Here is a 23,612-nt window from a genome sequence, read left to right on the forward strand (position 1 = left end):
GTATCTGGAACGTTCCCCAATAGTCTCTTCTGACGCCCTGGGTTCTCTCTGTCCTCCGTTCCTTTTTTTTTTTTGTTTAAACTTTCCTGGGTGGTTATCACTACCCTTCTCAGAATGCACCTTGGTGGTAAGTAAAACTAATATTAGGATATGTGCTCTAATACTAATATACCTTTTCTCTCTTTTTCTACATATACTCATTATCTCTCTCCCTTTTGACATGATGTCGTTTTATTCAAACGTATTTTTCTTTACGACAATATTTTATAAAATTAACGTCAATAATTAACAAGTAAAGATTTAGTCGGCTCAAATGGGCCGATATAAACTACATTTTTTTTTATTGGACAGACCTTCTCAGTTTACACGACGCGTGTGGTTACTACAAAGCTTAAGACCTGTATTTTTATTTTGTTGAGTTTTTTAAATTATTTTTTATAGTATTAAACAGATCTAGAGGTTCTGTGGATGCTGCAAATAATTTACGTGATAATCTGACCTCTTATCACGACATTATCTCAACCGAGAGATGGGAAATGCGCTTCTTTGGTTTCTTCTTGAGTCTTTGTGAAGCGAACGCATACAGTTCCTTCAGGGTCTTCTCTGAGGAAGGTGCCTCAAGGGGCCACTCGTCCTTTAAGGATAATTTGGCCTTCAACTTGCTTGAACATTGTAAGAAATTGAAGTCGAGATACAATGAAGTGGCCCAAGGCAGCAACCGAATGCTTAGAAGTGATTCTAACCATTCCTACGTCTCCATGAGTAATGCAGGCAACAAAAGAAAGAGATCGGTATGCCGTAAATGCAAAGAAAGCGGCACTAATGGCAAACGGGTTGAAAAATTTTGTAGCTGTGACCCCACAATCCCCTTGTGCTTCGACTGTCATAATCAACACTTGAAGGTTGTCTGACTTCGCCAGCTTTATTAAAAATAATTCTTCATGCTATGTCTACAATATTTTTATTTTTTTTCAATAGCAAAGCTTCAAGTTGCTATATCACTTTATTCATCAAAGGGTCAGCCCAAATGGGCCGATTGATTTTTTTGAAAAACCGACCAATTTCAAAACGATATAGCTATGAGGCAAAAGTGCTCACTTCTTTATAAAAACTCATCTATAGGCAGAATACATATTTAATAATACGTGTTGGAATGGATAGCAGCAGTAAATGATTTTTTATCTGATCAAAATATTATTTTATAGTCGGCCCAAATGGGCCGATTGCCAAATCTGTACTTGTTAATAAAAATACAGTAAAGCAGTTACCCAAAATCCGCGAAATTAACTTTTAAAACCCGCACTTTTTTTAGTAAATCCTTGAATTGGCAGTGGAACGACTGTAAAAGACAACAGCATTTTATACAAATAAATGGTCTTTTGTTCTGGTGTGTCCATAGCGTTTTCGCGTGTATTAGAAGAAAAAAATATATACGTCACACTAATTTTATTTTCGCGTGTGTTTTGACGTGTACGCAGTGTTTTCCTTGTTTTTTGTCTTCCCTCAATGACAACAGAAATAAATGATGAAGGTAACAAAAGCTTGTTGCAGCTTCTTTTTTTCTTTTCAGCATGTCGTTTGTTTCTCATATGATATTTTGTATACTTTAGAACAACTTTTACTGACGTTCAGGCTTCCACAGGACCGATTACCTGGTAGTGATTTGATCTCAAAATTTATCCTAAAAGAAAACAAAATCGTGGATCTCATCACTCAAGCGATTTTAGACGTTCCCAGCGGCACGTACACTGCAGTTGCCCCAACAGAGTGGAGTGATGGAACGCGTTCCGACGTTGTCTACATCCCACGTCTTTCAATCAACAAGTCATTGCCACCATTTTTAATTGAAGTGCAGCGAATTGTGGGGGAATCATTCATGCAACGGGTTATTCATTATTGCATCCATATCAACCGCGCATTCGACCGTAAGCCAATTGTTCTTATATTCGCTACCGATAGTATTTGCCCCAACAGCCTACTGGAACAATTCAAACCATCACCAGACAAACCATGGTTAAATACGTGTAGTGCTCATTATTTTTGGGCCAAGGACTGTTTTGTAGTCACAAAACAAACGTTGAACGTCACCGATGAAACTTCTATGGAACCCCTGCTGGCCCTAGCGCAATTTTTCATTGAGCAATAACCAACCTTGTTTGGGCACACTTGTGCTGCGAACGCGACAATCAAAATGTTGTATGGGCTAGCAAAAGACTATGTTCTTCAAGGAAAGGAGCATCAAGACAACTTTGCCGATGCCATAGATGTGATATGTGACACGCATATAAAACAGCTAGAACAAGCCCGCGCTGTAGTTAATGACCCGAAAAAGTGTGCGAAAATCATTGATCGGTTAGTTGATTACCACAAGAAGCTGAAGAGACGATATTCTGAAATGGATGAGAGCTCTAGCAGTCAGGAGCAACTAGACGAACCAACGTATGCCCCACTAACTTTATCAGCATCATCTTCATCCAAAGAGAAAACCAGTCATCAGGAAGAGAGAGATTTTGTCATCAGCTTCAAGGAAAAGTTAAATGGTGGACGCATGAGCTGGTCACGTTGCTTCGCTGCCGGCCGCAAAAAAGGCCTTTTTGCAAGATACTCTACCACTGAGAGCCTGCGGGTAAACTATCGCAAGTTTATCGCTCCTTAACTATCATACCCCACATTCGAAATTTTTTTCAAATTCCCTTATCAATGTTTATACACTCTTTATACGATTATATACACCACTGTCACGACACCCAAACTAAACAGCCATCGCATGCGCACAACTTGCCGCTCTCACAATACCCTCCTTTTTATGTCAGCATATAGGAAGAGAAATTATAATAAAAAACGCGCATACAGGCCCATTTTACTTTTTTTCATCTTTCTTCAGAGCGGTTGCTTACTACGACATTTGTCCAAAAATTTATAAGAATGTCCAGCAATCCCCTTAAAATCACTTAGCCTCAAGCTGTTAGAGGCTGCACTGATTCGGGTCATCAACATTTCCTTCTGTGGTTATAGTATGAATTATGCTCATTTTTACTGTCAAGCAACAGACATTCTAAAAAAGAAAAAGTGAAGTCTGCATAAAATATTTCAAATGGCGCTCGAAAATATGGATGGGTGCCAAGGTACGCGACATACTTTATATAATCCCCTTAATAACATAAATACTCACTTATATTAAACAAGAGATATTACCAGAGATATAATTTATTGGCGATAATAAAAGGTCTTCTGACAATAGAAAATATTATGAATACATGAATGCATGAAATGGATAAAAATAAGCCTTATATGGAGATAAAATAGCAGAAGAATAACTCAATAAGCCTTGGAGGAGAGCAATGTGATGGCAGAACAGCTTATCACTGTAGTAACAAATGCTGTCATTTAGTTGATCAAGCGTAGCCTTTAATTTGCCGGCCTTATACTTAACGTTGCTAAGGATACTTTACTTGTAAACACAACAGTGCATGCATTTGATATTCGCCTTATTCATAATCAAGTTTAATGTTGGTTCATCTCATTAAAGTGAAAGATGTTCTAATCAAAAGCCCAATCTCACTTGTTTTATTTTTTAGTCATTGAAATAAGCGGGTGAAATTGATTAAATTCATTGACCAATCCGAGTATCTTGATTTCCTCAGGTCTACAGCAGAAGTCCTACCTTGTCAGGCTATCAGGCTACTAAACTACAGCGCCAGATCGTTAATCATAACGATCTCCATCTGGATATTTTCAAATTGCAAAAGGGGTTTTTGCCTAGAATTCAACATATTCCAACACACACCACAACAACGAGCACAACCAACAATAGCTTTGGCTTCCGACAAAGCCAGCGCTGTTACCTCTGCCAGTACCTATTCTGTCGACGGCATGTGGACTGACCCCACGGCTATTCTTCGTACAAAGATAGAAGCACTCAACAAACAACGTAGAGATAAAAAACATGCCGTGGGCCGTCTCTTCTCCCTACCCTTGTCCAAATACATCTTTCTATCCACTCGCATTCGCGTCTCCATTCGTGAAATACGTGGCTCCCTTAATCGTATGTGTATCAACAATAAGCACATATTGGGTATACATAACCCAGTCTGAAATGAAGTTGCGACGTTAGTTCATTTGGTCTTTGTGGATACTTTTGTGAAGTAATTTCAATGATTTGATGTTATTTCGCTCATCGATTTTGACCCTTTTGGATCCTCAACTACTTCTGTGTCATTACCTATGACAATCTGAGTCAGCAAGACACATATTATTTGATTATGGCCACAAGGATAATGTTTGAAATTCTCTGCTTGTCATTATTTTGAGTCTACGTCTTCAAATGATATTCCGCCCAGCTACAGATGTATGTACTGCTTGGCCCTTGCTCGTTGCCACATAGCTTTGAATGATGAAATATCAGTTTTTGGTATATTAGGCTCTACTATACACACGATTTGTATTACTCATTGAAACCGTAGTTTTTGATCAATTCCTTTCGCAATCTCCATTGCCTATAACATAATTACGAAATCTTATGGATGCTGCATTGTTATGCTGCACCTTTTTTTGCTATGTTGTACTGCCTTGCTAATGTCTATTGTGATGAGTTTTAATCTTTTTTTTTATAAAAAAGTAATCCCTTATAAAGACACTGTTTAACTATGGGATGGATTATTTTGTTTCTGTTGAATAGAGTGTATCAGTCACCTATTCTACTATCCTTATACAAATGGTTTAAATGTATATATGGACAAATAAACCATACAACAGAAATTAGTCGATTGTTATACACGCCATTGAGTCCATTTAAGTTGTATCGTATAGGTAAGTCCTATATTTTAATACCTTTTATAAGCTAAATCTCTCTTATAGACAAGTCCATCTCTTATTCAAATGTTTTAATGGAAGAAAATTTTCAACTCAAGGAGTCAATTTGCGACATTGATTCCATAAAGGACTCCATTATACAGAAAAAGCATGTCTCCGTTGACCTGCATGTTAATTTACTAAATGCCTTACAAGTTATATATGCCTCGAATCAGCTCTTGAACAGTATCAATGACTCTATATCTACTAAATATGACTCTAACAATAAGGAACATGAAGACAAACTGCTTCAACTCTGGAACAAATTGATACCTAATAAGTCACTGCAATCTCGAGTAACTAAGCAATGGGTCGAGGTTTATATATACACACACAAATATATCAACAAGACATTTTAATGTTCATTATAGATCGGTTTCCAGGGAAATGATCCAGCCACTGATTTTCGTGGTATGGGAATTCAAGGTCTAGATGACTTGTTGTTTTTTGCAGAACACTATCCTGCTCATGCACGATCCATTCTAGAACATGCCAATGATCCCTTACAATGGTATCCTTTTGCTATTGTAGGCATTAATATCACCAAATTTAATTATCAACTTGTGGAATCAAAGAAACTTCAGCTCTACTTATTTGAATATGGCACAGACGAGCGTGCGTTCCAAGAGTTCTACTGCTACCTGTTTTATAAATTTGATCAGTTTTGGATGTTTACCGTAATGGAATTTGAGACGAGGTTTAATGAGTTTAAGTTTATTGTTGAAAAAGAATTAATGCAGCAGAAAGTAAAGCCATTTTCGATGTTAATACAAGATAATTTACAAATATACAAAGATGATAAAAAGTTAAATTAACAGTAATTTGATAATACGTCCTCAACCATCGCACTTGGTGCTATCACTGTGCTGGTAGCGCCCGTGACTGGGAATACACTATCAATAAACATAAATGATCCCTGGTTTTGTTGTTGTTGTTGTATTTGTGGCGGCGATGGTTCTTGTTGTTGTTGCTGCTGTTGTGCTTCTTTAGATTTTTTATGACTTTTTCTAGTATGGTTGCTGTTGTTATGACTACTTTCATATCGTTGTCTCTTTTTGATGATATCTGTCTTCATTGAAAGCGGACGACGTTCGTGATGTAATTTCAGACTATTCACACGCATTGTTATTTTTAGAGTCAAGGATTATTTTCTTTGTTACTTACTATAGACCACATGCATTACATAAAGGTGCGCCCTCGTCATCCCTTCTCCATAATGGTGTCGTTGTCGTAGAACAATTAGAGCATACCAATTGTGATCCTTCATCATCCTTTGATTCCTTTCTCGCATTGTGTGGTTTCAATGTTTTAGGTCTAGGCGCATTGTGTAATTTTTGGCTGATGATGAGTCAGTATAACCAATCTTTTCCTTTTTTCCCAATGAATGTTACACTTACTATAACCCACAGGCATTGCACAGCAATTCATCTTCTGCTGATCTTCTCCAGAGTGGGGTAGATGTAGCTCCGCAGTTTGTACACACAGGTTTGTTTTCTGATTGACTGTTGGAAGACTTTCTATATGATTTATCATGTGGGGAACTGGGCTCGCTTAATGAATAGTTGGCGTTGGGTTGGTTTAATAAATGACTATATTATTATATGTCAGTTTCCTTTTTTCTTTTTCTTTTTCTTTTTTTTACTTGCCTGTTGTCTTCTATATTAGTTGGCATGACAGCACTTGTAGATGCTGATATAGGTGGCGTAAACCCTTGATGGTTAAATTGAAGTGATTGTGTTGTCATATTGCCTAGCAACTTGTTATGCAGTGTAGCTGTTGGAGGTGGGGGAGGCATAGATGTATTGGCGACATAAAGAGCGTTGTTATCAGCAGGGGGTAGCTGAGTCATAATGTTTTCGAATAAGAGCATATTATTGTTGTCATTACTATTGTTGTTGGCTGTAGGTGGCGTCAAATGTGATTGTGTTGGTGAGTAGTATGGATTTGTGGGTGAGGGGTATCCAAAATCCCAGCCATCTGCCATATCGCCCATGGTTGTCGTATAGTTTGCTGGATTGAAGTCAGGATTATTGCTCTCTGGCATACTAAAGGCGTTAAAGATATCGTTTATTTGGACAGCATCACCTGTTGCTTGGTCTGAACTGAACTGTGGCATAATGAATTGGTAGTTTGATAACATCACTTGTTGTTCCTGTTGCCCTAGAACAAGATCGTTCATCTCACATTGAACTTGTCTTTCCTCACTCTTTTGCTCCTTGGGCAAGACTGTATTGACACTCAATTTTCTGGCTGTCTGCAGTGATAGAGCAGAGAATGTTTTCTTCTTGTTTGATAGCACATGCTGTCGAAACCACAGCCGCCATGACAAATTCTCCAGTCTGGATCCGTTCTCTAGTGAATCCTTTATCCTTGTACATACTCTCCATGTTTTCGATAGCTCGTCTTCAGACGTCAGCGCTGAGAAAGGAGAAAAGGTCTTGTTGCCCTTTATTGTCAATACAAGTGGTGCCATTTTTTATATTAGTTCGGGGCGGGAAAAAGAGGGTAAAAAATTAAAATGAGCTCAAGTGAATAAAAAAAGAAAAACTTTTTTAGGTTCCGATTAAACCAGCCAATAGATTTATTCGTTTCTATGTTGGATGATGGGTGTCAAGAACGTGCTGCCATTTATCATTTGTGTTGTGGCAACCAAATAGTCCCGTCCTAGAAAAAGATGCTTTAGATCTCAACACGTGAGCAGATCTCTCTGTACTGCCTTACCTTCATCATGCTGTGCTAGGAAACGAATGGCAGAGACCTCTGTATGTGTACATCCACCCAAGAAGAAGATAATTGTTGTCTTACCATGTTGTAATCCATGTCTCTTGGCTCTGGCCATGGCTGCATTTGTTTCCGGTCCGTATTCTACCGTCTGCTTTAAATCGAATGACTGTCCGGGTAATAACCTGAGGATATCCTCAGCGCCACGCCACCCAGATGTTGTCTCCTTTACAAAATTTGCTGTGCTTGTTCCCATGTAGGAAAACAGACTGGTTGTGCTCGTGCCCGTAGTAAAGTTGGGTGACTTTTGCATCGCACTCTGTACTAATCGTATGCTCAAAGGTGCATATCCTGAATACACATATGAGATATCATTTGGATGAAATTCGTCTACATCGTCTACAATCAACTTTAAAAGACGTCGACACTGTCCAAATGTGCTTTTGTTGTTTGTGCGTTTCATCCAAAGCCCCAACTTTTCTAATCTATGCAGTGTCTCTATATGCTCATAGCCATATGTCTGCACAATCTCTTTTTCGAAATGATCAAATAGTTTTTGCTTTAATCCTCCCTGAGCCAGCGACATGAGACAGAGTAAACGAAGGACTTGGACGAGCGGCTTCTGTCTATTAATCATCTCTTCGATATATTCAGGTTCCCTACTGCCATCAACACCAGCTACGACATCTAGTAAAAAGAGGATCAGCATTTTTTTTTACATAAATATACAAAAGTGATACAAACTTTGCTGAACTTCTAGCACTTTATTAAAATCATCTGTTACTGTATTTGCAATAATTTCCTCTGCGATTCCAGTATCTGTAAAACATATGGTTAGATTCGGCATTCGGGGAGAAACTACGTAAAGCCTACTTACGAACTCGCAAAGACTGATGTTCTTGCTGTAGTTCACCTAATCTGCCTACAAAATCACGTATCTGCGCCATTGTCTTTGCATTATGCCTTTCTTCATAATTTTCATTGATTCTTTTAGCTACTTTGTTGAGAATACCGCCTACGACTGCAAAGTTTTGATCTCGTAATTGCCCAAATAATTTATCTGATGAATTCAAGACGTATTTTTTCTTTTTCATCGGCGTTGCTGAAGTCGTTGGCGTTGAAGGCCCCTTTGAAGCTGCAAGTGTGATTAAGCTAGGGTCTAATTCTACAACACCTACATAAAACAGAGCTCAAGTTCCAAGCCCTTTCTTTCTTTCTCTTATTACTTACAGTGTTTGATCCCCATTGTCTCGTCAATCAAGCCCTCATAGGTCAACTGAGTGCATAAGGGTGTCACCAGGTCTACATTACGATCGATAATGATGAATTGGTCAATATGATTTGAAACGGTGTTTAATAGTGAAGGCGCTTTTGTGGATACTTGATCTGTCACTGCATGTTCTTTTCTCATACGTAAAAGCATATCTGCTAGTTGCTATTGAACAAAGACTATTGGTATCTTTCACCTCACTTTGTTTTTATATCTTAACTTACTCTGGCTGCGTCACCTTTGCCCATGATACGGGGAAATAGACCGTAGATAGACTGAAGTCGCATAATTGATCTTGCTGCATAATAAATAGCAGTTTGATCTCCGTCCTATGTACATGTATACAGGTCAGTCTCCCTCTCTTTCTTTGATATGCCTTTTTTTTACCAAATAAATCTCTTTCCATGTAGATGGATCTAACTCCATAGAGATCAAATCATCTTCATAAGGTATCCAATCCATAGCATAACTACCAATAGTAATATCACCCTTCACGCCTTCTTCTTCCAACACACGTTCACATATCATTGTACGTTCAGGCACAAAAAATAACCAACAGTCAATTTTGCTTGATTTGGAAAAATGCTTTATATGACCTATATATTGTTAATAGTATGTATCTTGCATATGTTAAGTAACTTTACTGGCAATATATCTCATATATTTTAGTTTTGGTCTACAAATGTAAATCAGGCCAGGACAGTCTGTTTCGAGTGTGTCTGATTCGAGATGATAAATCTTTTCGACCCCATGATTCTAATTAATACACATGAGTTATTTCATGTTCTCTTTGTTTATGATATTTAAATTACTTTAAGTAGGTTAAATTCTGCTATTAGACTAAGTGGTCCAGTCAAGGTGGGATCAAGCACAAGTCCTTTCTTCCCTCGTACCTACAATATATGAGTATGTTTAACTGTCTATACTGCTATTACCTTATCCAATATCTCAGGTAGCTCTTTACGCGATAGTTCTCTTAATTTTGCTAAATTCAAAGGCGTGTTTCCTAAATGAGTTCCTGGCGTGGTTCCGTTCATTATGAAAAATAGAAAAAAAGAAGCCAGTGTGTGGTCTCCGACCATATTGTTTCAAAAAGGCTTCCATAAAAGTGAGCACGTGATTCGCCTACTCTATCCTCTCCTTTCCTCTTTTTTTTTTTTTTTTTGAAAATGTCAAACTTGGCTCAAGATTCACTAGAGATCATCGAGTTTTTAAAATCATTATACTTTGACCAAGAATTTACATTTGTCAGTGATCAAGATGAAAAAGTATATGAACAGCTTCAACAGGAACAAAATGTATTGGATAAGCAATATATCGAAATGATCATAAAAGCACCTATAAAAGAACTCTTTTTGTGCTTTTATTGTCGACTTTCTTTGATCTCTGAAAATTATGATTTATCGTTACCATCAAGTGATAATCACTGGCTGTCTAGACAAGATCATAAACAACTGACAGATGCACTTGCTGCTGTAGAAGGAGACGATCGTGCTTCACGGATAGTAGAGAGTATTCAAACAATCTCGACTCTTGCTGAACCTATGTTGGAAGAATATGAAAAGCAGCAACAGAAACAATTAAAGAAAGATACAAGTGATGAACCTATTGAATTTCTAAGAGAATGGATATGGTTTCCAATGATTTACACAAGAGAAAAGGTAAAGAAAGGGGTATTTTTTTATAAAGACTAAATAACAGGATAGAGAGGGCATATTATCGATTGGGCACCTAGTTATCATATCACGGGATTTCTTTGCCCTGGAAAACCGGGATGCATGTGTCTAGAAGGGCCAAAGGAGAAAGTCAATCAATTTATACATGATATCAAGACTGTCAGCTGGTCAGATATTCCTTCTTCACATAAAAAGATGACATCACAATGGAAGGAACAGGCACAATGTTTGACTAGAGAAGAATTAGACAAGTGTAGATTATTTAAAGACATGACAGAAGTCAAATTTGACATACATGGAGCATTCTCTAATCATAACAATTTGGGTATGCTTCAAGCATGGATGGAAGAGAAAGGATGTGGAAAAGCGTTCAATTATTTATTTGAATGCCGTGAAACATAAAACCTTGTGCTTTTGTGTGCGTGTGTTTATGTTTGCATAAATATTAGAAATGTCTTGCTTTTCTTTTTCCCCCCCCCCTTTTTTTTTCTTTTCTTTATTAACGTGATGCTCTTTTGGACAAAGCTATTGACGATTGCCCATGCTACTACAATTAGTATTCATCCTTTTCTAATTCTATATTACATCTATCATTTACACTTGGACGTCTTTATCATTTACTTATTGTCATCTTGTGTTATCCTTTTAAAAGTGCCTGCTGCGATGGCATGGATACATATCATTGATCGACACCCTTCACTTCATGGCGTCCTTACCGGTTTATTAACAGCCATTGGAGCCATTGGTATATTGATCGTCCTTTCCATTCCACCCACTTGGACACCCCTCATTCTACCCGCTGCCATTATTTCCTGTATTCTTGATGGCTCATTCTTCCAGCCACTTGAAGTAGTTATAGACAGTGCCATCATTAAAATATTAGGTGATTATAAAATATTGTATGGTGAGCATAGATGATTTATGTAAAAACGCGTGTTGATAGAGAAAAGTAATTGATGTAAAATATATCTGTATATACACACTCATATTAGCAAAGGAAAGAAATTGGGGGAAATTTACCTTGGCTATAGTGACATTTGCCATTGGCTGTTTCTTAGAAGGAGACCATGATTTTGATACACTCATGGTCGTCCTACTAATAGGATCAGTTGCATTGTTCCTGCTCTCTCTATCAACAAGCGTACAAGCAGTAGACCCAGCATTATTGGTAGGAAGACAGCATCAGCCCCTTTTAACAACTGAAATTATTTACAAACCCTATCATGTATTTGGAGAACATCTTTCGCATATTTCTGAAGAAGATGCAAGCATGCTGCAACGCATGACAACAACACATTCAAAATATATATCCATCATAGACCAGTACGCTTCATTTGATCTCGTTCGACTGCCCTATCCACCTGCCTCTTCAGCATCCATCGTGTTAATGTCATCATTAAAAATATCTTGTCCGCATGAAGAGGATGCGCAGGAAAAAAGAGTTGCGCGGTTCATGCAGATATCGTTCTTTTGCTTAGGCATCGTTCGCGGAATGACTCAATCTGTCATTTACCTTTTTCTCTATGATAAATTGAAAATGCCAACCTATATCATTGGCGCCGTTGGATCTATGGAAATTCTCTCTAGTCTATTAGCTGATCACTTGTTAATTCATGTAAGCCGCCAAGCAAACAAACATTTGTGTGTGCGTGTGTGTATATGTGCCGATGGATTTATCGCATAAATGTTCATTTAGGTGATCGAGCATGTTACACATCTGTGGATTGTTACCTGTAGTGCCTACACCATATCACTATTGTCTACAGTTGTGTATATATACCTAACCGTGGATACCATTTTGACCCAAGTAAGCGCCATTGTATTAGAGCTATGTCAAGGTATGTATATGTGCGTGTATATGCAGCCCTGGGGATAGAATTTCTTAATTTTCTTTATAGGTCTCTCCTTTCACATGATATGGCTACTGGCTATAAATCACGTCAATTCTTCATTACTTACAGAAGATAAACGAATGATGTTGAAAGGATACTTGTCTACTGCGTATAGTCATGTTGGTTACGCACTAGGCGTTATAGCAACAGGTTACTTGATATCATCAAATCATGATTACACCCTTATTTATAAATCTTCATTACCTTTCATTCTTTTAAGTGCCTTTTTGGCTTGGGAATGGACTTTTCCCATCTAATAAATCCTTTCTTTACATTCAGGTAACATAGAATCCCCTTGATTTCTTTTTAAAGCAGTAAGTATTTGCATGAATTAGACACCTAATTGAGTAAAGTAACACGAGCATTTTTTTGGCCTGCAAAGAAGACTGATTCTTTCGTAAATTAAATCTTCATAATTATGCTAACGTCGTTTAATGTACCTCTACATTTCCGTTTGGCACAATAATCTCATATCCTAGCGTAGTCATAAACGATCATACGTAAACTAATTAAACTAAAGATGCATCGTTCACCACAACTAGTCAATATTTATTATCAATGCAAAAAAGAAAATGAATCTAATAAAGTTTGAATAACAGTTCAAATCATTGTAAATTGTATTCAGCCGTCAACGATTAGAGAGCTGATCTTTTGTAAAGATGGGGAGCAATGTAAAAGGTCACTCGCCAGTCCTGTATATATGCCCGTAGATAACAAAGCTTTCGACAAAGTGTATAATAGCAATCTCAATGTAACAGGTTCAACACAAGGTAAAGAGAATGTAATACATTGAATTAGTGATACTGAAACTTGCATGTTTTATATTATACTTCTACTGAGAGAAAAAAGAAATTGTATCGCTTGCTTGGATTTTGCTAGTTAACGAGCAAATGCGAAGATCTACAAAATTTGCTGCACAATCATTTACAAATCAAAGAAGAATGGGAAGTAATTCTCAAATATGACGAAGCACACATGGTCAACGCATACCATCGATATGCACAGCTAGAAGACCAACACGAGCTACTGAGGCAAAAGACAAAAGCCATATCACCGCTTGGCTCTTATGTTAATTTGTTAACCATACGAAGTTCGAAAGCTGCAACGCAATACAGTTATACAAGAGTGCCAAGCGATAACTGTTACCAGACACTAAGGTGTACAAATCCCTTATTCAACAGGCCACCAAGCACGCCCACCGGATTCCCTTTGGTTCGGCCAATAGCTACCTTTTTTTAAGAAGGGCAGCAACTTTAGCAAGGCTACTAAACCATAGTGAAAATATATATAAAAAAAATTAACTTCAGTGCAATTTATTTTAAGTTCGTATTTCGTTTTCGTGCTCTTGTATCATTCTACTTACTTCTTTCATGGCCCTTTTCATTGTCTAATTAAAGGTAGTATGTTGAAGTTGCTGGGGGAGAACATATTTGACAGACTCATTTCTATCAAGCACTGGGAGGATTCCCATCGTGACCCTCCAAAAGTTGCTTGGTCGCGCTTGTTAAATGTTAGTGCAGCTATTTCCTTTGTCTCGAAGTGCACAAAAACACAAATAATGAAATGTTATTATCAATTATAAAAAGGACGCTGGTTAAACTTACTCTAATTCTTTGATCTTGCAAACGTGCAAGGCCCCATCCAAATTTGATTCTTAAAAAAAAAAAAGAACAATAAATCAATGTCTTGCGAATTTAAGATCTTTGTTGAAAAGAAAAGATGAATATTGTTAAAAGAAGATGTATGGTAGTTTTATAGAAAGATTAATGGTGTCAATTTATTGTCTATAAAGTATTACTGTATTTTTATTAATTATTGACGTTAATTTTATAAAATATTGTGGTAAAATAAAAAAAAAAAAAATATTTTCGTAAAAAGACGACAAAGAAAAATATGTTTGAATAAAACGATATCATGTCAAAGGAGAGAGAGAGAGATAATGAGTATATGTAGAAAAAGAAAGAAAAAGTATATTAGTATTAGAGCATATATCCTAATATTAGTTTTACTTACCACCAAGGTGCATTCTGAGAAGGGTAGTGATAACCACCCAGGAAAGTTTAAACAAAAAAAAAAAGGAACGGAGGACAGAGAGGACCCAGGGCGTCAGAAGAGACTACTGGGGGACGTTCCAGATACACGCCAGAGAGCAGAGAGGGCGGGACAAGCGAGCCAGAGCAAGGACCATGAGGACAGGCTAGTTTTGATTGGTGAATCTTTGAACACTCAGAGGGACATTTGATAACTGCTGTAAAGAAGCAAAAAAAGGACTCAGTTAAAATGAGTTTTTATATGTCTTTCTTTTTCAAACAGGTTTCAGGATCAGATATCTAGGACAAAGAAACCATGTCAAATAAAAGTAATCTATATCGTGACCATTCAAGAATATGCATTGCCAGACATGACTACATGGAAAAACCGAATAAAGAATTTAAACTTTTACAAGAAGACTAAAGAGGGCGATTTCTAATATTAGGTTAGTTTCAGCTCCAAGACAGCCCACCTATTAATATTACTGTCAAATGGGATAGTGAGCCATATTCTTTTTGTATTTGTTATTACTCTGATAACATTGCAACGGTTTTAATACGACATCTAAATTTGGAAATACAGTATATCCATGGATGTCAAGGCTGATACTACGAAAATATTCTTGGTAACGGCGAATTTACATTTCATACAACATGAATTTTGTTCTCACCATTGGGTGCATTTATTTTCGATCACAGGCGAATTTACTTTCCGGAAAGACTGTATAACAATCCATAAACACGCTAATGATGATCTTTTTACATTGTTTTTGTTTACGCAGACGATGTTATTTAGACCGAACACACCGCTTTTCCCAGAGTATGGAATATTCTTAATGATTTTTTCATAATTATAAGCTATAGAAGGCATTTCATGGTTGCCCACTTATAATCACAAACAAGTAACTTACTAGTACAAGATCCAGCTATCACAAGACATAACCTGTCACAGTGGTAAAAGAAAGGGCAGGTTTGACATATTAAGCACCATGATTAATACTTGTTTACTAATCTAATCAAAAGCTCAGTATGTTCTTATCCAGTTTGCGATCTGTCAGGAGCAACACTTCTAGATCATGTACTAAACTCACAAAGAGAATACATGTTCAAGAACGAGGGATTCCATAAACAGTTGCAGCCTCGGGTACAAAATTGCTCTTCGTTTTATAGCACTATAGAACGAATGATTTGATCAGCGCTGTACTCTTCGTAAGCGAAATTCTTTGTAAACTTGATTTAGACGGCAATATCATCGTCATTGTCATCCATTACTTCTAAATGAGGAGAAGCTGGCGTAGCTGAATTCATAATCTTACAACTTCATTTCTTCAACATCCAAAAGTTTCATAAGCCAAAAGATGCTCCGGGTCATCATGAATATAGCCCATAGTGAAATAGTCAAATAAAAGGTAAAAGCACCAAGTTATTTGAAAAAAAAAGAAGACCAGGCTGCAGCCAAGAAAACCTTTGGCTATCCAAAAGCAACTGATTTGTTTCAGGGTCTGAAATTCAGCAAAAAACACTGTGCATTGACCTGCATATCCATTTCAATGTCCGCCGCCGCTCTGGGCGAAGAGACATGACATCCTTCCACTCTATACCTATGAACCTCCCTTCTTACGTGCTTCATCTTTAAGAATGGTAAATATAGATTAAACAATCAGACGTGTGTGCACATGTAGAGAGATGGATGGATAAATAGATGGATGGATGGGGGAGGATGGATGATAACAATGAAAAAGAGAGAAAAACCAAAAGAGAAGCCGAGATGCCATGAACATTGAATAACTAACAAGTTCATTATAGACCAAAGGTACCAGCTCATTCGGTAAGCGTCACACCAAGACTCACACCTTATGCCGACGTTGTGGCAACCGCGCTTTCCACAAGCAAAAGAAGACTTGTGCTCAATGTGGATATCCTTCTGCCAAAATTAGATCTTGTAAAATTTACTAGCATGTACAAAAGAAGAAAACTCAACGCTTTTTTTATTATAGTCAACTGGTCTGAAAAGGGAAAGAGAAGAAAGACCACCGGTACTGGTCGCATGGCTCACTTGAAGGAGGTTCATCGTCGTTTCAAGAATGGTTTCCGTGAAGGTACTCAAGCCAAGAAGCAAACTGTTGCTGCTTAAAATGGAAATAAACAGAATATACACAGTGACGATATGCTCTCTTCATATATATTTATGTGCGTGGTATATGCTTTTTTTATTATGCCTATTAATTAAGAAGAAGAAAAGGAGGAGGAGGAGAAGGAAAGGGGAGAACGTACAAGATGATGCAAAAAAAGGAGGGGTTATAATATGCCAGAATCTTTTAGTTGGCTATCAATAATTGTTGTTCGAATCACTTCGAATGTATGCTTGATCTAAAAGTTAAAAGAAAGAAATGAGGAAACCATATCATTTAAGAAAGAAAACCACTTACATTGGTTGTACTTGTTGCTTGTGTTAAGCTATCAAACAATGGTTATTCATATATACATAAAATATGTGTATGTGTGTGATCCTTACTGAGGAAAAATTTGTAATTTTGCCCTATTTGTTTGACTGATTCTCCATAGAATATACCTTGCTGCCTTTTCTTGATCTGGTCCGCCACCATAATCTGGAAAGTACTTTTGTAGTGGTATCTTCTTTATCTTTTTTCTAAAAATGTCTATTTTATTCATAAACAAGATGATACTTGTCCTGACAAACCATCGACTGTTGACAACTGATTCAAATAGCACTAAACTTTCCAGCATACGGTTCTAGAATAGTAATAGTGTTAAAATCTTGGCTATCATGTCATCATGCTTTTTGTATTATTACCTGACGAGATTCTTCAAGCAATACTTGATCATATTCAGATAATGAAATACAGAATATAATAGAATGTACTGCTTCAAAACAATGAATCCATTTTTTTCTTTCTGACCTCTGTCCTCCAACGTCAAACATGCTAAAGAGAACAATGAATCACTACTACTGCATGCATATGTCTGCATGAATAAGATGACTTACCGTATACTGGTTCGTTTGATCATGAATTTTGTTTCGACAATACCAGTTGTCTTTGCTCTTGCATGTAACACATCATCTACCGTAGGCACATAGTTGGGTTGACTGATCCTTTCGATTTCTTCAAAGAAACTGTCAATTTAAACAAAAGAGATAAAGTTATTAAATTTTAAGGGGAAGGGGAGGTTAAGAAAAGGCATCAACATACTAAGGCGCAGAATCCATTAAATAAAACTCACTCGACTTTTCTTCTAGCAGTCTACTCGTCACGGGATCCTGCCAAACAGAGATGATGGCATCAACAATCGCAGGGCTTAGACTATCTTGTAGCTTATAGTCTGATAAAAGTTCAGCTTCGTATTGATTCTTTTCAGTTGAAAGTTGATATTCAAATTGATTTAATGCATTCACAATAGACTGTGCAGACTGAATCAAATTTCGATAAACTGTCACTTTCCAACTTATGAGCTCTTCTCTGGTGTATCCTTCTTGATACACAATCTTCATCTGCTTAAAAATGGTCGATTTACCAGACTCGCCACTACCTACGATGTATACTAAATTAAACATGCTTTATGCAACCCTTTTTTATGTTATACCTAGTAATAATATCTTGTATTCACTGTCCAACTTTTTACCATCTTCCTCGATAGCACGATCGATAGCAAAACTATGCATCCTTTCAGCTCGTTCTTCGCTCGATGCACACACACCCATTATATAAATAGAAATTGAACTGAAAAAAGAAAAAGAAAAAAGGAAAAAAGGGAGGAAGATGGAACTATATAATAATTTTAAATAAGGAGTCAAGTGTAGGTGAGTGCGTGTATAAATATAAATTTATAGTTGAAAAGATGTATTTTTTTTTATTTATACGGCAAAAGGGGATTTGTTTTACTCTCCTTTTGTTTTTTCAACATAATCAGCATAACTACCAATATAGTTGTCAAGACTACAGGTATTATGTCAGCAACAACAACAACAATAATAATAATACTACAACTTACTTTGTATATCCTAACTTGGAGAGATATTCTACAGCTGATGTGCTACGGATGCCTTTTAAACAATAAGTAATCAACCGTTTATCCTTATTAGGCTTCTTAAATCCATATTGATCTTCAAAATCTTTATCTGAGAGACTCCAAGCATAGGTAAATTGTGTCTATGCACATGTTAACAATTCTCTCCTTCCCTCCCTTTTTATTCATCATTTCGTCTTCTTACCAGTGGAACGTTCTTTGCTGTGGGAATATATCCTGCTTCGACTTCTTTTGGCTCTCTTACGTCTAACAAGATATAATCCTGTTCATTTTTAGCTACACACTTTTATGTTGTGTTGATTATGTATCATTTCTCTATACCTGTTGGTGACCCTCCTTTATCAATTTTTGAATATCATTAAAGTCCAATACATTGTACACGCGGTCAGTGCTGTAGCATTGTGCTTTGAATAAGCCAGTAGCCGGAATCAAACAAGGCTTATTTATAACAACCGCAGGTCGAGCAACAGGACGTTGCAGCAAGATTCGGTGGTGTCTCAGGAATGTTTGAGTTAAAATTCTTCGAGATGACATAAAGAAAAAAGAACTGGTACAATAGTAAAAAAAAAAGCAAGTCTTAGAAATGATCATACATCCTGATTGGTTAATGCGAATGATCGCATCAGATTACACAAACACGACGTGCACTGTTGGCATGCAAAGTGCAGGGCCATCTATTTTCCTTTTAAGAAAAAAAGTGTTCCTAGCAGTAATAGCATACTAATTTCCAATGAAAAAAAGCGAGACGTGGGTTCAAGCAAAGGGCTTGTGACGCAAATATTAGAGTTTGATGCATTCATCAAGGTTTAATCCATTAATATTCCCCCCTGCCTTGAATAGGATATGAGTTACTTATGTCAAATTTAATGCACAGGTGCATATGTCACGCATGTTAAATATAATACCAGATTATAACTTTATTAACATAAAAAAAAAACGTTTGTAAAAACAGTTAAGGTCTAATAACGTTTTGTTTAAAGTATCTCCAATTGTCGCCCATCATGTTACCAGGAACCTTGTAAGAGCAAGTATACAATTTACATCCAGGGCAGAGGTTATTGCAAACCTTGGCACCACAGCCAACTTCAGTTGTTTCCTTCCAAACGAGCTGAGTGAAGTGGCCGGCATTGAATTGTGGATGGTCATAGTTGTAGTCCTTGACTTCACTGTACCAGTCTCTGATGACGCTTCCCCAATTAGGATAACCATAGGCTAAATTTTCACCATATTGACCTTGACTGTGTTCAAATACGCAGCGGTTGGACCAGTTTTGAGCATAAGTGGCCAACTTGTTGCTCCATTTTAAAGGAGGCGCATGGTGCTTTGCACGAAGCGAGTTGGTTACTTTGAGAATGTTTTTGACGGATGAACGAGATGCAGCATCTGCAGTGTGTAATAAAGTAGCCAAGATAACGGCAACAGTAACCAAGATTAGAGTGAATGAACGGTGAAGCATTGTTCAAAATAAAACTAATGTTGAAAAAGATTGGATTCTGCCTCTTTATATATATTAACAAGCAGCATAGTTGTGACACCAATTTATAAAAGATATATTCATTAACTCCCTGTCTTACCCTGGGATAAGTGCAAACGTGAACTAGACTGCCCTGACGAGTCATTTTCCTGGTTATTTCAATGAAGCAGGGTCAGCTTGATAATAAACAATTAATTGTATGTGTAACGAACATTACAGTTTTTGTAAATTGGCACGAGTGGCTGACTATGGATTCTGTAATGAAATGAAATATACAATCACGTACTTGCCCTACTGTCTCTCACATTTGTTCAGCAATCCTTATATTTAACATATGTAAAGTTTAAGAGAATTGCGTAGTTGTAGCAAAAGCAAGAACTGGTGGCAAGTCATTATTCCAGATCCTGTTATTTAAGCTGTCTTACATTTAGGCTCATATTGTGTAATACTTAATAGACACATGGAATATTACACATCACAATATAAGGGTAATAAACAGCAGTTGACAGGAATATTTTTTAAATTCCTATCGTATTTGAGGAGGAGAAGGAAGGAAAGAAATGATCCGATTTTACGTATTGACTGTTCTTTGATGGTCAATTGTATACAGCATTCTCTGCTTGTACTGGTATTAAGCAAAATAACCATGTTGTCGTTGTTGTTAATAGCCTTTCTTTTTTTTTCCTCTAAAACAGAAAAGAGTACATCCTACTATGTGCCCTTTTATCAAGACTATGGAAAAACATGCTGCCTGAGATTACAATGGCAAAGTTGACGTGATCCATTGCTCTGGCAAAACTTTTTACATCTTCTTTTATTTACCCTAGACTCAGATGTTCATAGAGGAAGCTTTTTACTACAGCCAAGAATGGTCTAAGCAAAACCAAAAGCAAGTGACTCAATTGCGCTCTTGCTAATGCTGTTCATTAGCGTCCTAGGGGCCGGTGAGAGCCTTGTGCTTTATGCATGATTTGAGCTCAAAGAACAGTTGAATGCTTATAATAGTCTGTTTTATATTGAAAATCATCACAATCAACGCTCTCAAGAGAAAATAATCAGCACATGCCCTTGCAGCAAAAGACCAGTTCATGAAAAAGAAATGTTATTATAAAGCGCAGGAAAACGAGTGTTAGATGCAAAAAGAGCATCTTGTTACGCCTATGCTGACGATGTAGTACTCATTGTCTAACGCTCAAATATGGTTGACCTACTGCGGCAATGCGAAAATCATAGTATACAAATGGGATACAAATGGAATCCATCTAAATGCGTGATTTTGGGCAGTAGCATAGATCCAATTACATATACCTTTTACGACCAGCCATTACCAAGAGAAACAACTTTTGCATACCTTGGTGTCCCCTTTAAACCGGATGGACATCTTGATCCAGAAGAACTAATTCAATGTAATACCCGTAAAGCTCTTGCAACGATGAACATGCTGTCATCTGTTGGTATGAATCCTTCCGGTTTCTCTAAACTTCTTTGCACAAGGTTTTACGCTCACATCGTTCGACCTCAGCTTGAATACGGCCTAGCTATCAATCGCTTCACGGTCTCTCAATTTTACGCTCTAGAGGAAGCCCAGAATAATTGCATCAAGAAAATCTACGGTGCTCGAGACAAAGCGTCCACTAAGGTTATGCTCCACATATCCAGGCTACCCCTCATGTCGGAACGAGTCAGTATACTACAGGCACAGTTCCTCTTTCATTCCTTATATTTGCCAGAAGATGCACTGCTTACTTGTCTGTTACCTTATATCCGCAATACCAGATGAAGCCAGTGGTACGCTCTCTCTCGTATATCGCTTTGGAAAACGGTGCTATCTACTACTGATGAACCCCGATACTCGCTCACTCAAGGCTGCTAAACAGCGCTTTTTACAACAGAATCTAGAGATCCGCCAACGATGCCGAAACTTCAAATTGCTTTCTAGCTGCCGTCGATCAATTTCTCTTGATCCTATACTCTGGTTGCCCATGTCTAAGTCAGAGCGCAGTCGCTGTATACGCTGGAGATTAGGCTGGCTTCCTGGTGGCAAACCTCGACCATGCCACAAGCACTCAAAGCAATATTTATCTAAGGATCACGCTATTAGTTGCCTTGATATGCATCGACGTCTGTTCATGCCTGAAGCAATACGAGATCCATTGTCATTCCATCTGAACATGCTTCCTTTACACCCTTCGGTTCCCCCAAACCTAGCCCTCACCTAGTCTCAACGATGGCCGATTATATGCTCCCTACTACATGAATTAGATCAGCTACACCATAACAAATTGACCTCTACTAAGCACCCCCATGGTCAAAAGCTTCTTGTATAGTTAAAGCAATTCATTTAACTTTTTATCGATAACCCTACTCATTAACTTTCGTTTACATTCTTTACCTTTGTACCCATTAGGGATTTTTTCGCTAGCATTCACTTCCAAACGGATTGAACGGGTCCGGACGGACGTTTATCTTATTATTTTATTTTTACGCCCATTTGGACCATCAATAAAATATCATGTTTAAATGAAAACATTCTTGGCGATGACGAATTTATATTTTGTACAGCATGAAGTTTGTTCTCACCATTGGGTGCATTTATTTTCGATCACAGGCGAATTTACTTTCCGGAAAGACTGTATAGCCTTCAGTCCATTGCTCTTGAGCATTCTCTGTCGGTAGAAATAAAGGACTGTGAGAATAAAGTTACAGTCTATGTTGCAAGTAATATACCAAATGATAGTAAAGAAACATACGCATGAGTATAGACCCACGTTTTGGTACCCTTTCTTTAACAAGGCTCAATCATTTCTCGAAGATTGATCTAGGCAAATTGACTGTGAGCGAAGAAATGCGCATCAGTTTCTATAGCAAACGATAATAACTGATAGCTATAGTTCCTTCGTATCCCATTAAGAAAGATATTTAGTAAGCGAAGGAAAGAGACTAATACATTCTTTAATTGGAGTGTTGACTATATGCTTCATGACACATTGAAAAAAAGTATGTTTAGTAAAGAAATAACACATATAGAATGGCTCAGTCTAAAAGAGTCAATAGAAAGAATGTTTAATGAACAAATACGACATACACGCTTCAAGCTGATTTCATAATTAAGAAATACAATTCACTTGTACCCCGTTTTTTTTTTTTTAATATACTCAATTTCACAAAATGCAACATGTCATACAACTCTTTCGCATGATTATAGTTTTGACACCTAATCAACGATGAAAGACGTCTCAGAATGCAATGATTTCCCAGCTCATTGATCTGGTTGTAGTCGTCTGATTGCCTGTTAAAGAATGGCAGTACGACACATTCTTTTTGAATAGAATGAGGTCACTGATCTTCTAATTGTCTGACCCCAAAAGGATGTTATTTCCCACAGGTTTTTTTGTTCTCGTATGACACTCGAAACAATTCCAGAAAAAAAAAAGGCAACATATTAAACCAAGAAAGATAAAGAGATACAGAATAAAAGAACAAATGATACGACTAAACATTTTTATTAAAATATGTTATCTTTAGAGATAAAGTATCAAAAGATAACGTCGCTGATTTTGTATGGATAATTCTGGAAAGATGCGGGCGAATCAATTACTATTTAAGTTAATGCGCAAAAAAAGGTAGTCAGACGAGAATTTTTGAATAAAG

The 23,612-nt window shown here is 37.2% G+C and overlaps 12 protein-coding genes across 12 annotated transcripts; 7 read left to right on the forward strand and 5 right to left on the reverse strand.

Moving 5' to 3' along the window:
- Nucleotides 1-114: 114 nt before the first annotated feature.
- RHIMIDRAFT_238825 (uncharacterized protein) lies at nucleotides 115-911 on the forward strand (the record flags this gene model as incomplete). The annotated part of the gene is made up of 2 exons (XM_023609045.1): nucleotides 115-127; nucleotides 442-911. 2 exons carry the CDS (start codon nucleotides 115-117, stop codon nucleotides 909-911), a joined length of 483 nt encoding a protein of 160 aa, XP_023465099.1.
- A 1,280-nt stretch (nucleotides 912-2,191) lies between these two features.
- RHIMIDRAFT_238827 (uncharacterized protein) lies at nucleotides 2,192-2,656 on the forward strand (the record flags this gene model as incomplete). Its single annotated transcript, XM_023609046.1, has 1 exon — nucleotides 2,192-2,656. The coding sequence occupies one exon, from the start codon at nucleotides 2,192-2,194 to the stop codon at nucleotides 2,654-2,656; it is 465 nt and encodes a 154-aa protein (XP_023465100.1).
- A 1,968-nt stretch (nucleotides 2,657-4,624) lies between these two features.
- RHIMIDRAFT_23819 (uncharacterized protein) lies at nucleotides 4,625-5,688 on the forward strand. The gene is made up of 3 exons (XM_023608905.1): nucleotides 4,625-4,809; nucleotides 4,858-5,168; nucleotides 5,223-5,688. Exons 1-3 carry the CDS (start codon nucleotides 4,647-4,649, stop codon nucleotides 5,664-5,666), a joined length of 918 nt encoding a protein of 305 aa, XP_023465101.1. The 5' UTR covers nucleotides 4,625-4,646; the 3' UTR covers nucleotides 5,667-5,688.
- Nucleotides 5,663-6,783, reverse strand: RHIMIDRAFT_298025 (glucocorticoid receptor-like (DNA-binding domain); the record flags this gene model as incomplete). Its single annotated transcript, XM_023614290.1, has 4 exons — nucleotides 6,498-6,783; nucleotides 6,249-6,440; nucleotides 6,016-6,189; nucleotides 5,663-5,960 (listed from the first exon to the last, which is right to left on the reverse strand). Exons 1-4 carry the CDS (start codon nucleotides 6,719-6,721, stop codon nucleotides 5,663-5,665), a joined length of 888 nt encoding a protein of 295 aa, XP_023465102.1. The 5' UTR covers nucleotides 6,722-6,783.
- Nucleotides 6,784-7,432: 649 nt separating this feature from the next.
- RHIMIDRAFT_244591 (vacuolar protein sorting-associated protein 33A) lies at nucleotides 7,433-9,879 on the reverse strand (the record flags this gene model as incomplete). The annotated part of the gene is made up of 10 exons (XM_023610089.1): nucleotides 7,433-7,515; nucleotides 7,573-8,259; nucleotides 8,317-8,391; nucleotides 8,450-8,746; nucleotides 8,803-9,007; nucleotides 9,067-9,171; nucleotides 9,230-9,438; nucleotides 9,487-9,598; nucleotides 9,655-9,735; nucleotides 9,778-9,879. The coding sequence occupies 10 exons, from the start codon at nucleotides 9,877-9,879 to the stop codon at nucleotides 7,433-7,435; spliced, it is 1,956 nt and encodes a 651-aa protein (XP_023465103.1).
- A 7-nt stretch (nucleotides 9,880-9,886) lies between these two features.
- RHIMIDRAFT_23804 (uncharacterized protein) lies at nucleotides 9,887-10,594 on the forward strand. The gene has a single exon (XM_023608875.1). The coding sequence runs from the start codon at nucleotides 10,012-10,014 to the stop codon at nucleotides 10,534-10,536; it is 525 nt and encodes a 174-aa protein (XP_023465104.1). The 5' UTR covers nucleotides 9,887-10,011; the 3' UTR covers nucleotides 10,537-10,594.
- Nucleotides 10,595-11,181: 587 nt separating this feature from the next.
- On the forward strand, nucleotides 11,182-12,667 carry RHIMIDRAFT_238832 (uncharacterized protein; the record flags this gene model as incomplete). Its single annotated transcript, XM_023609047.1, has 4 exons — nucleotides 11,182-11,422; nucleotides 11,511-12,133; nucleotides 12,215-12,356; nucleotides 12,417-12,667. The coding sequence occupies 4 exons, from the start codon at nucleotides 11,182-11,184 to the stop codon at nucleotides 12,665-12,667; spliced, it is 1,257 nt and encodes a 418-aa protein (XP_023465105.1).
- A 3,411-nt stretch (nucleotides 12,668-16,078) lies between these two features.
- Nucleotides 16,079-16,691, forward strand: RHIMIDRAFT_257432 (uncharacterized protein; the record flags this gene model as incomplete). Its single annotated transcript, XM_023611280.1, has 3 exons — nucleotides 16,079-16,081; nucleotides 16,247-16,382; nucleotides 16,438-16,691. 3 exons carry the CDS (start codon nucleotides 16,079-16,081, stop codon nucleotides 16,572-16,574), a joined length of 276 nt encoding a protein of 91 aa, XP_023465106.1. The 3' UTR covers nucleotides 16,575-16,691.
- RHIMIDRAFT_257434 (heterotrimeric G-protein alpha subunit, GPA3-like protein) lies at nucleotides 16,671-18,209 on the reverse strand. Its single transcript, XM_023611281.1, has 7 exons — nucleotides 18,044-18,209; nucleotides 17,653-17,989; nucleotides 17,448-17,576; nucleotides 17,256-17,385; nucleotides 16,956-17,194; nucleotides 16,870-16,897; nucleotides 16,671-16,810 (listed from the first exon to the last, which is right to left on the reverse strand). Exons 1-7 carry the CDS (start codon nucleotides 18,159-18,161, stop codon nucleotides 16,739-16,741), a joined length of 1,053 nt encoding a protein of 350 aa, XP_023465107.1. The 5' UTR covers nucleotides 18,162-18,209; the 3' UTR covers nucleotides 16,671-16,738.
- Nucleotides 18,210-18,338: 129 nt separating this feature from the next.
- On the reverse strand, nucleotides 18,339-18,798 carry RHIMIDRAFT_244595 (Rhodanese-like protein; the record flags this gene model as incomplete). The annotated part of the gene is made up of 4 exons (XM_023610090.1): nucleotides 18,339-18,396; nucleotides 18,452-18,609; nucleotides 18,672-18,749; nucleotides 18,772-18,798. The coding sequence occupies 4 exons, from the start codon at nucleotides 18,796-18,798 to the stop codon at nucleotides 18,339-18,341; spliced, it is 321 nt and encodes a 106-aa protein (XP_023465108.1).
- Nucleotides 18,799-19,238: 440 nt separating this feature from the next.
- Nucleotides 19,239-19,945, reverse strand: RHIMIDRAFT_257436 (PR-1-like protein; the record flags this gene model as incomplete). Its single annotated transcript, XM_023611282.1, has 1 exon — nucleotides 19,239-19,945. A coding segment is annotated over one exon (506 nt), but the record flags the coding sequence as incomplete, so codon positions are not given.
- Nucleotides 19,946-21,159: 1,214 nt separating this feature from the next.
- RHIMIDRAFT_244597 (uncharacterized protein) lies at nucleotides 21,160-21,741 on the forward strand (the record flags this gene model as incomplete). Its single annotated transcript, XM_023610091.1, has 1 exon — nucleotides 21,160-21,741. The coding sequence occupies one exon, from the start codon at nucleotides 21,160-21,162 to the stop codon at nucleotides 21,739-21,741; it is 582 nt and encodes a 193-aa protein (XP_023465110.1).
- Between the last annotated feature and the right edge of the window lie 1,871 nt (nucleotides 21,742-23,612).

The sequence above is a fragment of the Rhizopus microsporus genome, assembly GCF_002708625.1.
Source record: "Rhizopus microsporus ATCC 52813 unplaced genomic scaffold scaffold_11, whole genome shotgun sequence".
NCBI classification, from domain to species: Eukaryota; Fungi; Mucoromycota; class Mucoromycetes; order Mucorales; family Rhizopodaceae; genus Rhizopus; species Rhizopus microsporus.